Source organism: Lathamus discolor, chromosome 2, assembly GCF_037157495.1.
Source record: "Lathamus discolor isolate bLatDis1 chromosome 2, bLatDis1.hap1, whole genome shotgun sequence".
Taxonomy (NCBI): Eukaryota; Metazoa; Chordata; class Aves; order Psittaciformes; family Psittacidae; genus Lathamus; species Lathamus discolor.
Window position 1 is genome coordinate 25,668,621 of NC_088885.1, and position 13,479 is coordinate 25,682,099.

A 13,479-nucleotide genomic window follows, 5' to 3' on the forward strand; every position below is an offset into this window, starting at 1 on the left:
ATTCCTGGTGGCCAACCACAGCAATATTTGCCAATTGACCTCCTTGCTGGTAAAAAAAAAAACAAAACAGAGAGCAAGGGGTTTTTCCTTTGGGGGGGGGGGGGGGGGCATTACTTCTGGTTTCTTTTTACTAGCGAGCTTCAGATTATATTCTGTAAACACCCCCAAGTCGTCTATCTCTGTGCCAGTTTCAGCCATATTTGACAATGTTTTCCTGCATTATCACGGGCAGAAGATTGATCATGTAAATCTTATTTTTTAAGTAACCATCTGAAATTTTCATTATTTGTTTTCTAACGTAATTTGCATTTATGTAGCAAGCTTCATATGCAAATATTAGGCTATCAGCACCTCCGGTTTTGACAGAAAAGTAATTTTAATGCATGCCGGACCTACTGACATGCAAGTTACACAGTGTAACCAAGAGACTGCGCAGGCAGACCACACTGCAGATTTCAGAGTGCTAGGAAAATCTCTTTCCTCATCAAAATTGGCTTCAATGTGCTGTTTTCATTCTAGACAGGATTGTCTCTAGAACTACATGATAAATAAAGCAGGAGGAAGAGACTCCTAATCTCATAATAAGTGAGGATAGTGAAATAATTTTAATTTCATATTGAAAGGTTGAATGTTACAATAAATATTTACTTTTTGAACAACACCTGAGCCTGTAATCTGAGATAGGATTTACAGGTTAGTTTTCACTAGTGACAAGAAAATGATATTGCTGAAATGTGTTTAAGGGAAGATTGCTGGCCGGCAGTACTCTGCATGAGCTATCCTATTGTCTTCAACTGAGTTTGTTGTTGTTACTAATGTTTCCCCAAAGCCTTTTACCACTCATTGGGAACTGAAGAAGTAAAGACTTTTATTGTTTTGAGATTAAACTTGTTATCATCCTTCCAAGCAAAATAAGAAGACGCAGGAAGGATTGTGAAGATCATGACTGTTATATTCTCATTAAGGGTAAAGAAGACAAAGTTAGACAAGAGAAACAGAATAAATCAAGGTAAATAGCACTGTCTCTATCTCCGTCCCTTGGAAAAGCAAAAAGGATCTAGTGGAAGACTGTAACCATAGAAGAAAATCTTGCTTGTAAACTGCTGCTTCTTTTACATTTGTTGCATACCAGCCCAACCATACAAAAATTGGATTATGCTAAGTGAAGACATCTTTCACTGCCCAGGAAGAAGATTTGAGAGTGAGGTGGAGAGTAAAGAGATTATATAAATTAACAGTAAACTTCTCTAAATGTCTAAAAATCTAAGGGATTTCTTGTTTTATTCTTAACCTCAAAACAATGTACTTATTCTGTGGGCTGATTGATCTGGTCTAGATGACCATGACATGTGATTACAGAAGCAATTAATCTAAAAAAAAATGTAATCAAGTCATAAAACTTTTCTTTTTCAAAAAAGTAGGTTAAATGGTTTGTTTTCCCAGAAAAGTACAATTCACTTGGGCTTAGAAGGTTGCATTTGTTTTGATGGGAAGAAAAGGGGCTTATCTGACAGATGAAGTGAACGACAGGAAGATTTAAAGGTTCTCTAGGAATCTCAAGAACTGCAGCTTCATGCATGTGGAGACTGGCCTATGTCATGCAATCTATGCCTTCCAGGCATTTTTTTCCTAGGGGCAATGTTCATGATAAATACTAATATATAATAAATATACTGGGGGCTTATCCGCAGAAAAGTATCAGTTGAACAAAGGCAGAGTACTGAATAGTTTTGAGGTTCTCCCTGAGGCATTGGCACACATGCCCAGTGAAGCATGAATGTTGGGTCAGAAGACTTAGAGGACATACTCTTATGTACCTTTTGTTTTCAACTTCTTTCTAATAAAATGATTGAACATGTCATAAACCCTTACTTGGATCTGTACGATATTGTTTGTACTAAGTTTCAGTACTAAGGATGTATTGAGTAGCAGATAAGTCATATCACTGGCTCATTCCAATAGCAAAACTAGATAAGAAAGTTGTGGCAGCATCTAAGGTAGTAAATTAGGGTGGGATTTCCAAATAGCAAATGGAAAAGTGAGATCTTCCAAAAGATACGCTGTGGCAGAGGGTTCAGGGTTTTTGTGGGCTGCTTAGAAAGGCTGCTATGCACATATAATGGAGGAGAAAGTATTTGCATGGGTGCATCACACCACTAAATCAGAATGAAATTGATCTTTAGCATTTCTTTAGGCTTGACATGAAAGTGTTGTAAGTTAAATCTAAAGTAAAGTAACATTTCATTATAGGGGATCCTGGCTCATGAATGAATGAATTCTACAGTTTTCTTTGTGGACCTGGAGGTAACAAATAGTAGAGGGATAGATATAACTAAGAGACGAGAGAGGCTGTGGAACCTCCATCTTTGGAGACTCAAAATTCAGCTGGACAAGCACCTGAGGAACATAGTTTCACTCTGAAGTTGGCCTTGCATTGAACTGGGGGTTGGACTAATGTGACATCCAGGGATTCCTTTGAACCAAAATTTTGCTATGAAACTCTTCAGCTTTTGATTCATCAGCTTTCTGAAAAAGTTGGGCACCTATTAAAAGAAAGACATATAAATGGGGGTCAGGGGAGTGGGAATGATTTAGCCTCAGTGAAGTGGTTGGAGATGGAGGTGGATTTAAATTCTATAGGACCTTTGTTCTAAGCTCCAGGAAAGCTTTGAAAGAAGCTAAAGTTTTAAGAAATACAAAAAAGTGCAGAAATAAAAACATTTTTGCGAACTTAAAAGTAGTAGATCTGGGATACCAGAAATTTACAGCAGCCTCTAATCCTTTCATATTGTTTTTCTGTTGCCATCTGCCTAAAAATTTTTTGTTTGGGGTTTGTTTTGGTTTATTGTTTTGGTTTTTTTTGTGGTGGTAGGGAAGCTTCTGTAAGGGAGTTTTTAATTCATGGTTTTGCTGTGATCTTGATAGTGGGATGTGGGTTGAGAAGACCCTGACAGAATTGTTTAGGGAAATGGAGATGCTACATTAAGATCGCCTGCAGAAGGACGGGATACCAAAGTGAAACTGGGTGGAAATTCAGAGTGCCACTCCCATAATCTTCAGTGGCATGTGCTGTAGTTGGATTTGCTATTCCTCTTAATTGGGAAAGGACTGAACCTTGTTGCTTCATGTCTCTAAGTGCAAAAACATTCAGGATAATGTTTACCTTATTAGTTTCCGCCCTTCCTTTTACAGGTTTGAAGAAGTCAGTCTTTCAGGGTTCTCAATGCAAGTTTTATATAGATTTTTCTCTTGCTTTGTTAGAATAATTAGAGGAGATACTGGTAAGTTCTACTCCCAGTCAAAAGTTTATTTATTTGTAGGACCCCTTAGTACCTAGGTATACAGACACTGTTGAAACTCCGTGTAAGGCTGCCAAAGATTTACCATGTGCCTGCTTAGGCTAACACAGACCTGTGATGTAGTAGGGGCTTACACAGACTTCCTTCTAATTCATCATTCACCCTTATGCAGCATAAACTCTTAAACTCTTGTTTTGCTGAAAGTTGCAGCTGTCAAGAATCTTTTTTGCTGATGTATTGGATTTTTGGGGGGTATTATTAGCTTGTTGAAATGAAACTGCTGTTGATATGGAAAGCTTTAATATGAAATCAGGGTGAGGTGACCTCAAACTAGGATGACTTCATTGTTTTGCCAACTATACATATTCTTATAAGACTATTAATGTCTTGGCCATGTGGACACGGAGGCTAATGAGGATTGATGTGTAGGTTTTTTAGCACTAACACTAAATGGAATGGTAGTCCCACTTTTAGGAAAAGAGAAGAGCTGCCTACCCGTTAATGTCCCATCTCTCACATTGCTGTCTTGCAACTGGCCAGTGCCTTATTTGGTTCAGATAGATCATTGAGTGGTCTGTTAATGACCAATGGTAACTGCCAAATTGCTTACAGTTTATTATATTTTCCTATAATTGTGTACAGTCCATTCAGGGGGGTTGGACTAGATGATCTTTAGATCTTTTTCCAACCAAACCACTCCGTGATTCTATGCTCATTAGCAAAGATTCCAAAGTTCTTCTCTCTGTCTTCTGTTAATTGTCTTGATCCCATAAAATCAGCAGAACATTGTGTTCTGGATTCTGCCATCAGTGATCCCTGGTATCACGCCACTGCAGTCCCCAACTCACCTCACAGGGTAGGAATTGGCTGGTAAACATATTTCACTGATCATCTGGATTGGCAGCTCAGCCCTCTTTGGTACTAAATGTCGCTACGAATTCTTCTTGAAATGACACAGGGTGACTGAGATGAGGCTTGAGAATAGAAATGGTAGAAAGGAGAACAGCAGCCAGTTGACATCCAGTGCTGCTTGCCCATCTGCTGCATGCACAAAAAAAGGAAAAAAAACTTTTTACTTTGCTGTAAACTTGCAGTGGTGCTGAAAGTAAATGGAAGCTGTGGTACACCCTGGGAGTGTGTGCTGGAGAAACAAGCATGGCTTGGGAGAAACTGAACAAAATCACTTTTCATCCCTGCTGAAGGAACTGGAGGATATTTAAATGGAGCTGAAGAGGAGCAAAACTCAGGGAAGTGATACTATCAAACGTCTTTTACACGGAAGTGTGATTGTAGAGACTCCTGAGACTCAGACATTCAGCAGGGAGGGGGAATTAGAATACTTGTTAAATATCTCCCTATATTGAAAGTGCTGCCACTATCAATGGACTGAAGCCTGAAGTTCTGTTAGTTTATCTTGGAGCAGGGTGACTTAAAATTGGTGTGTCTGGTCTGTCTGTCTTCCTTATCTTAGGGATAGAGGGGAAGATTTATGAGTAAGAAAGAGGTGTAAGTAACTGCAACAAAGCCTTGGTACTTCTACAGAGTCAGCCTCTCCTGTTTTCAGATCCTGCTAATCCTCTTTTAAAACTTTTTGTCTTTTTGCTTCCAAGTCGAAGAAGATAATGACAGGCAACAAAGAATTAAGCAACTCACAAAGGTATAATGGAAAATAGTTGTTTGAAGCTGAAGGTGACATTTGAAAATATGCAGCTCGTTACTGCTTGCTGTGTTGCACATGCTTCACTGTCTCACAGGATTCTTGTGCAGACCAGAACAAATGTCAGTCTAAGTTTCAGAAGTCTCTAAAATGTATTTGCAACTGGTTTTAATTTTTTAAGATGAGGGTGGTCTCAGCTTTTAAATGCTGTTGATCAAGAGACTACACAGCTTGAGGATAACAAAATGCTGGAAGAGGAAAGAATATAAATAGAAATGCCTCTTCCTTGTTGAGTAGAAGCCAAATTTGTGGTTGAACCATTCTATATAAGAGTTCACAGAGGTCCAGATAGGCAGCTGAATGCAGATTTTTGAAGAAACCAAAGATTCTGAGGGGTACGTACATAGTAGATACTGAAGACTCAGCCGGGTATTTCTTTCCTGTGCAACACCTGGCTGCAGTTCTTGGAAAAATGAGAAACCAGTGGAACTCACAGAATGTTGGTGTAAATCCAGCACCAGCTCAGGGAAAGGAGAAATGTATGTCTGACCTTTGAGTGCAATTTGGGCCTGGAAGAGGCTTAATATAACTTAAAAAGATCCTCCCAAGACTGAGGATTTGAAATATGGGCTTATCTGGACAGTAGGATAAATGTGTCTACTGCTCTCTTTTCAAACTTTAAAATATTTTTCCTTTGGTAAGTATGGAACCATTTTATAGAATCATAGAATAGTTAGGGTTGGAAAGGACCTCAAGGTCATCTAGTTCCAACCCCCCTGCCATGGGCAGGGACACCTCACACTAAACCATCCCACACAAGGCTTCGTCCAACCTGGCCTTGAACACTGCCAGGGATGGAGCACTCACAACCCCCCTGGGCAACCCATTCCAGTGCCTCGCCTCCCTAACAGGAAAGAATTTCCTCCTTATATCCAATCTAAACTTCCCCTGTTTAAGTTTCAGCCCGTTACACTTTGTCCTGTCACTACAGTCCCTGGCGAAGAGTCCCTCCCCAGTATCCTTATAGGCCCCCTTCAGGTACTGGAAGGCTGCTTTGAGGTCTCCACGCAGCCTTCTCTTCTCCAGGCTGAACAGCCCCAACTTCCTCAGCCTATCTTCATATGGCAGGGGCTCCAGTCCCCTGATCATCCTCGTGGCCCTCCTCTGGACTTGTTCCAGCAGTTCCATGTCCTTTTTATGTTGAGGACACCAGAACTGCACACAATACTCCAGGTGAGGTCTCACAAGAGCAGAGGGGCAGGATCACCTCCTTCAACCTGCTGGTCACGCTCCTTTTGATGCAGCCCAGGATACGGTTGGCTTTCTGGGCTGCGAGCGCACACTGAAGCCAGCTCATGTTCATTTTCTCATCGACCAGCACCCCCAAGTCCTTGTCTGCAGGGCCGCTCTGAATCTCTTCTTTGCCCAGTCTGTAGCCGTGCCTGGGATTGGCCCAGCCCAGGTGTAGGACCTTGCACTTGTCATGGTTGAACTTCATAAGGTTGGCATCAGCCCACCTTACAAGCGTGTCAAGGTCCCTCTGGGTGGCATCCCTTCCCTCCAGCATATCAACCGGACCACACAGCTTGGTGTCATCGGCAAACTTGCTGAGGGCGCTCTCAATCCCACTGTCCATGTCAGCGATGAAGATGTTAGACAAGACCGGTCCCAACACCGATGCCTGAGGGACACCACTCATTACCGGTCTCCAGCCGAACATCGAGCCGTTGACCACAACTCTTTGTGTGTGGCCATCCAGCCAGTTCTTTATCCACCGAGTGGTCCATCCATCAAATCGATATCTCTCCAATTTAGAGAGAAGGATGTTGTGTGGGACAGTGTCAAACGCTTTGCACAAGTCCGGGTAAATGACATCAACTGCATTACCCTTGTCCATCAGTTCTGTAGCCTCATCATAGAAGGCCACCAAATTGGTCAGGCAGGATTTCCCTTTAGTGAAGCCATGCTGGCTGTCACCAAGCACCTTGCTGTTTTTCATGTGCCTTAGCATGCTGTCCAGGAGAATGTGCTCCAAGATTTTACCAGGCACAGAGGTGAGACTGACTGGTCTGTAATTCCCCGGGTCTTCCATTTTCCCCCCCTTCTTGAAAATGGGGGTTATATTTCCCTTTTTCCAGTTGTCGGGAACTTCACCTGACTGCCATGATTTTTCAAATATGATGGCCAGTGGCTTAGCAGCAATAAGCATAATATATTTTTTTCCTCTGATAAATTTTCTTGGTAACATACTGCATATTACAGGATATGTAATATGCTTAAACCATATTACACTGCATGGAGTGTCCCTCGTTTCTAATTCTTATAGGCTCTAAATAGTATGATTTTTTTAGATACATAACTTAGATTTTTTTTTTAATGGGAGTTTTATGACTAAAACTTTGCATAATGCTTTCAAACCAAGGGGTATACGAGCCAGAATCTGTTTGGTAAAATGGATCATTTTGTCTGATATCTCTTAATTAAAATAGAGCTTTAGACTTGCTGTAGTTCAAACAAATTAGTTCAAGAAATCTTATGGCCTGTGTTTATACAGGCGGTTAGGCCAAATGATTGCGGTGATTCCTCTGGCCTTATCTGTGGGTATATTTGCGGTTCAGTTCTGATGAAAGACTTTTTTGGGGAGCAGTGGTTGGGTATTTGGTAGCCCTTCCTACTAAGGTCATGTGTTTGTGAATTTGTCAGAGCCAGGTTTCAGTTGTTTAGTTTGGTGAAATTGTGGCTGTATATCAGTTTGCATCAGGATTGTGTAAGGGATATTGTTTGGGTTTGTCGTTATTTTCCAGGGTGTTGGGGGGGGGAGGGGGAGGGCCGGTATGGACGGGGACACACGAGACAGATACCTGGTTCTTTGATTTTCCCCGAAGTCAGAACCTGTCTATCAGAATGTATGAAGTGCTTAAAAGAACCCACATTAATTCCTGCACCCAAAGGTCTGTGCTCTCATGGGATGTCTGTCCGGTGTTTAACTTTATAGCATGAAGGTAGATGAAGAGATTGCAGGGTTGCAGTGAAGAAGAAAAGCCAGATCAGAGGGAAGCATCTGAAGGGCTAAGCCTGAAGAAGAAGGAGAAACTGTGACTTCCAGTAAAGGGAAGAAATATGAATTTAGGTCAATGGAAAACCAAGGCAAGCTGAACAAAAAAAAAATAAATTGGGGGTGGCTAAACAAGATGGGTTAGCTTTGGTAAGATTGTTAAGGTTGAGAACTGGTAGAGCTGGGGAGGTGTGTGGGAGTGAGTTCAGTATTTGAACTGGTAGAAACAAGGATGACTAATCTGTTTGGATATTTGAGATAGGAACCAGAAAAAAAAAAAAAAACCTACATCAAAAATACCGATTTATCTGGAAAACTATTCTATCCTAGTGGATATCTTGGGCAGCTTGGTGTGCAGCTGCCTATAACCGTTCAAATAATAACAGCCTATGCAAAGATTCATGCCTTACCCTTGCAGGACCATATATTTTTATTTTTAGCAAGGAAGAGCTTTGCATTGAAGTTCAGTTTACAAAGGCAATTTGAGTTGTGAAACACTATAGATATTGCTACATTTTGGCCTCCTTAAGAACTCATGACCTCCACGAGTTGGATGTCAAAGTTCTAAGTTGAAAAATTTCATTTCTCTCCAAATGAGCTGTTCTTACTCTTCCTTTCCTGTGAACACTTTTACATTTTTGACCTTTTGGTCCTGATTTCAAACAGAGATTCTTTTCATCTTAAGGAAAACTAATCACAGGAAAAAAGTATATTCTGAATAGCATTAACACACACAAATTTGGTCTTTTATTTTTTGCGTATAAAAACTTCAGTGTGCTTTCCCAGGAATGGTATGTAAAGACAATGAGTAAAAAGTTGGCTCCTGTGTTTCTTAAATCTCTGGTGTAACTCTCTTTCAGTATGTTTATGCATACACCCAACTTTACCCAATATGAGTCATCTCACTGACTTCAACTAGCTGTTCCTTTGCTGCTGACAGGCTGTGGCAGCTCTTTCCTTACACACTCGATGAGTCTTTGTCCAGCTCACTGCAGTCTACTTGGATCTTCACAAGTCTCCTCGCAGTCAGCATAAGCTCCCTTGACAAATCCTCATTTTAGGGAGGGGTATCCTGTGTAGTCTTTCATCCTGCACCCTTGATGGAATGTAGGACTTGAAGTGACATAAAAGGTCATTCATCTTCCTTGTTTTGACGGGGTTGATACTGTTCGTGACAGATGTTTCTACAACCTACTTTGAAATCTTTTGGAGGTGGACCACTGTTTAAAGTGACCATTTCCTTAGGTTGTGTCAAGTGCTTATGTAGCCTTACTCCTGGAGAAATTGATCTAGCCTAAATCTGGTACAATTTAAACTTACTTTCAACCACAGCAAATGTCCCAAAAATATGTCTTACTGTCCTCTTCATACATCTGTTAACCATTTTCTTGCCTCCCCAAGATTTTACAGTCTTTCATTGGAGAGTGCATTCACAAGAGCTGTAATAATTTTTCTTAGATGGCCTCTTCATTACAAATGTAAACTAATGGTTTGGCATAATTTATTTCCATGGTTGTTACTTACCTCATTATCTTATAGGTGCTTACAAATTTTGTTTTTCACATTATTGTGGGGTAGAATCGATGATTAACTGAATTCCTATCTTATTTGGTCTCCTCCTCCCTCCTCTCCCCTTTTTTTAAGGTGGTGTGAATACTTGTGCTTTGGGGTATTTTATGCAGAGAATTACTAGTTGACTGAGAAGTATTTTTCCATTAAATACTTTTTCCAGAAAAGATCTTGGAAAGCATAGACATTAATAGAATTAATAGGCATTACTGACCTATAACAAAGAGGATTTATTGATGATACTCAAAATACACTGTTAGGAATAATACCTGAATATTAAACAGCATGCCCAATGACTGCTTGTTTTCATAATTTCCCAAACATTGCATTGTACCCAGGAGACCCTACCAGGTTCTGAGGACAGCATGGAGCAAGCATGTGTGGACCTGGGTGTCATTGGCTTCCAGGCTAATAGGGCATGGGCAGAATCTGGCTGCTCTTCCCAACAGCTTCTGCCAGGTACATCGGCTCTAACTAAACCTCAGTAGAAAATGGTGATTTATTTATGGTGGACACAGGCTTAGCAAAGGAGTTACACTACAGTAACTTGAACTCTTTCATTTAGAATTGCTGCTGCAGGACTCCTTAAGGATAGAGACTTTCAAAATACTCCATTACAAAAAGTATAGCAGTTCAAATAAAAATAAACCCGGAATTACATTATTTAATCTTTCACTGGTCATCTCCTCTTATAAACTATTTACTGAGTAGCACTATGTCCTGTGTTCAGCAGTAGCAGTCATTTTTCTCATTCTTAATAGCTGGTGCAGTGCTGTGGTTTTGACTTTCAGCCTGGGAACAACACTGATAACACTGATGGGTTTAGTTGTTGCTCAGTAATGTTTAGTCTGACCAAGGACTTTCTGATTCTCATGCTCTGGCGGGGAGGAGGGGAAGTCAGGAGGAAGCAGAGACAGGACACCTGACCCAAACTGACCAAAGGGGTATTCCATACCACAGCACGTCATGCCCAGTATATAAACTGGGGGCAGTTACCTGGAAGGGCTAGATCACTGCTTGGGTCGGGCTGAGTACCAGTCGGCGGATGGTGAGCAGTTGTATTCTCTTCCCTTGTTATTTCCCTTATCATTATTAGTATTGGTGGTAGCAGCAGTGATTTGTGTTATACCTTAGTTACTGGGCTATTCTTATCTCAACCCATGGGAGTTACATTCTTTTGATTCTCCTCCCCGTCCCTCCAGGAGTAGGGGAATGAAGCGAGGGAGGGGAGGAGTGAGAGAGCGGCTGCGTGGTTCTGAGTTACCAGCTGGTCTTAAACCGTGACACACTAATAGCAGAAGGAGATAATCCACAAAATCTTTACAGCTCCTTGTACACCCTCCCACCAACAAAGAAGATCAGAGAAGATAGGCTAGGTGGATATTTGGTTTATTATGTCTGAGAAAAAAATTCTCATTTCTTTTTTTTTTGTTGTTGTTTTACTATCTCTATCTTTAAAATTAATGATGTACCTTCTGTCTTTAAAAAAAATTTAAATACTCTTGTCTCTAGCTTATTGCTGTGATCTGCTCATCTTATAGATTGGTACCAGCTGCAGCTTTTGGGATAAACTAGATCATATGTCCTAAGTAAAATCCTGGGCCACATCTTTGCAATGGGAGGTTAGTGGCCAGCATGACAAATAGTGGTTGTTCCAGTACCATCAAAACCAGGCTATTTCTCTGAGTATACTGTGTCTCTCTTTCAGCACTAGGGCACAGATACACTGTGTATGGAAACAAGGTTACAAATAAGGATAGTGCAATGGTGCGCATGTCCTCCCAGCCTGATACGGGACTGGGATGTGATGAACTCGCGCTCCTGGTATTGCCTTTGCACCAGATACTTGTACTGCTGTGTCTCCTTTGTCACTTTGCCGGTATTAGAATGTAATGGTCCTAGAAAGTGCAAAATACAGGCCCTGCATTTTTCTTTCTTTCTTTTTCTTTTTTTTCCCCTCTAAATTTTTCCCTTTTATTAACTGACACAGATTTATTCCTGGGTTTTGCAGACCACTTTTCAATGTTTTTCTCTTTTCACATTTTCGAAACTGTAAAATGTAAATGTGGCAACAGAGTTCCCACTTTCCCAGGGAATTGTATAATCTGATTTTAGGAAGACTCAGGAGTTTTTCCTATTCTTTGTAAAAGAATTTTCAGTGATTGACTAGTTGGGTTTTTTTTTTTATTTATTTATTTTTTACTTTGCCAGGTGATACAATTGATGATCAAAGTAGAGAGTCAAAGGATAAAACTTCATTTCCAGAGACCAGACCAATGTACAACCAGCCTTCACAGGTAGGAGAATAATTTCCTTGTAGCACACATGATGAAACTTCCATAGCAGCTCATTTAAGAAGCATGAATATCCTGCAGGAGAAAGTTTCAACATATTCATATCTTCCACAGACTGAGTACCTACTCAGACTTCCTTGTCAACTGTCATAAAAGAAGCACTGCTAGTAATTAGATGGCAATATTATCAAGGCCACCAATACTGGTTTGAAAAAGAAATAATAAGACTGGGCTGTATGGTATTGCTGAGTATCTTATTTTTATACTTGAGACATACAAGAACAAAAATATGGCTAGAATGTTAATGAATTGCATAGAAGCATTAGCGTGGTGAGTAGTGATGAAAAATGTCAAACATTTACATAAGTCATTTATTTCCCCAGCTACGATTGTAAGTAACACGTTGTAAATGTGTAATAGACTGTCTATACTATGTGTTTGCTTTCTGTTTCAGGACTGTGTGGTTGTAAATAATCTGGACTTTTTCTTCATCTGGTTTATTCAATATTTAATCCATGTATACCAAAGAGGGCTTTTCAGAATATTTCTGCATATGATGTACACATACTTGCTTCTCCTCCTCTGAAAATGCTTTTGCAATGAGTATGAGCTTGTTTTCTATTGCCAAGTAGTTTTAGCTATTTGCAAGGTAACTGTGTCTCTGTCTATCTCTTCCCAATGCCATGTTAATATTTGTTATTGCTGAGTCCCTTGGTATATCAAAGGTGTGTGTGATAATGTTGCATCTTTAAGAGTGGCCAACATGTGGGTGTGATCTCCTTTTTTAATTTCAAATTAAATACTGTGTCTGATCCAGAAATCTTTAATTCATCATAAGTAACGAGTGGTTTGCCTTCTGATAATGTGGTAGTATGAATTAATTACAATTAATCACAAAATTTTAGTCTGACTTCCAGATCCATGCACATCTGAGCCAGGGCATTTTGCAATTCTGAGGGAATATAATGCATTGATGTTGTGGGTACCTACTGCACATAGTTTCTCCTAATATGATATTCTCACTGGGTATTCTGACTTGTAGTTATTGTAGTGTCAGTGGTTTGTTCAATTATATGGAATTTCAGTAAAATAGGAACTTGTGTAGATTTTAAGTGTTTATTAGTTAGAGGAAAAAAGCAAAGTTTTCAAAATAAAATAGCACATAATACAGTGAAAATAAAAAAAAATCTTTTTAACCTTTCTATTAAAAGACTCATGTCACAAAAATATGGTACAAACTGGCTTGCGACAACATCAGTTAAATTAAGATACAGTGTTTAACATGTCTACGATATTAATTGCAGTCTAGATTTCAGTATTTGGACTTCATGTTTACCCTAAGGAATTCTCAATTTCTCAAATTGAGTAACTGAGGATATGGATAATTCTGGCCATTAAGAAAGCAATATTCCTATTTGCAGTGGTGAGTGTATTCTTATAAATTTGTGGGTGATCTTTACCAATTTAGCAAAACTGGAAAAGCAGTGTATTATGTACTCAGTATGTCATTGAGGCATAGAACATTAATTGAAATCATAAACTTATTAGCATTAAGAGTGCTTCATAAGCATAGTACAGCACATTAAACGTTATTTGCTAGGCTGC

The 13,479-nt window shown here is 39.9% G+C and overlaps 1 protein-coding gene across 3 annotated transcripts in view; it reads left to right on the plus strand.

The window, feature by feature from the left end:
• Positions 1-13,479, plus strand: part of UMAD1 (UBAP1-MVB12-associated (UMA) domain containing 1) — an 82,954-nt gene that overhangs the window by 53,013 nt on the left and 16,462 nt on the right. For all 3 annotated transcript variants that reach the window (XM_065666199.1, XM_065666197.1, XM_065666198.1), the window contains exon 3: positions 11,792-11,877. In XM_065666199.1, the coding sequence (XP_065522271.1) occupies positions 11,792-11,877 (86 nt within the window). The remainder of the gene's footprint in view (positions 1-11,791; positions 11,878-13,479) is intronic.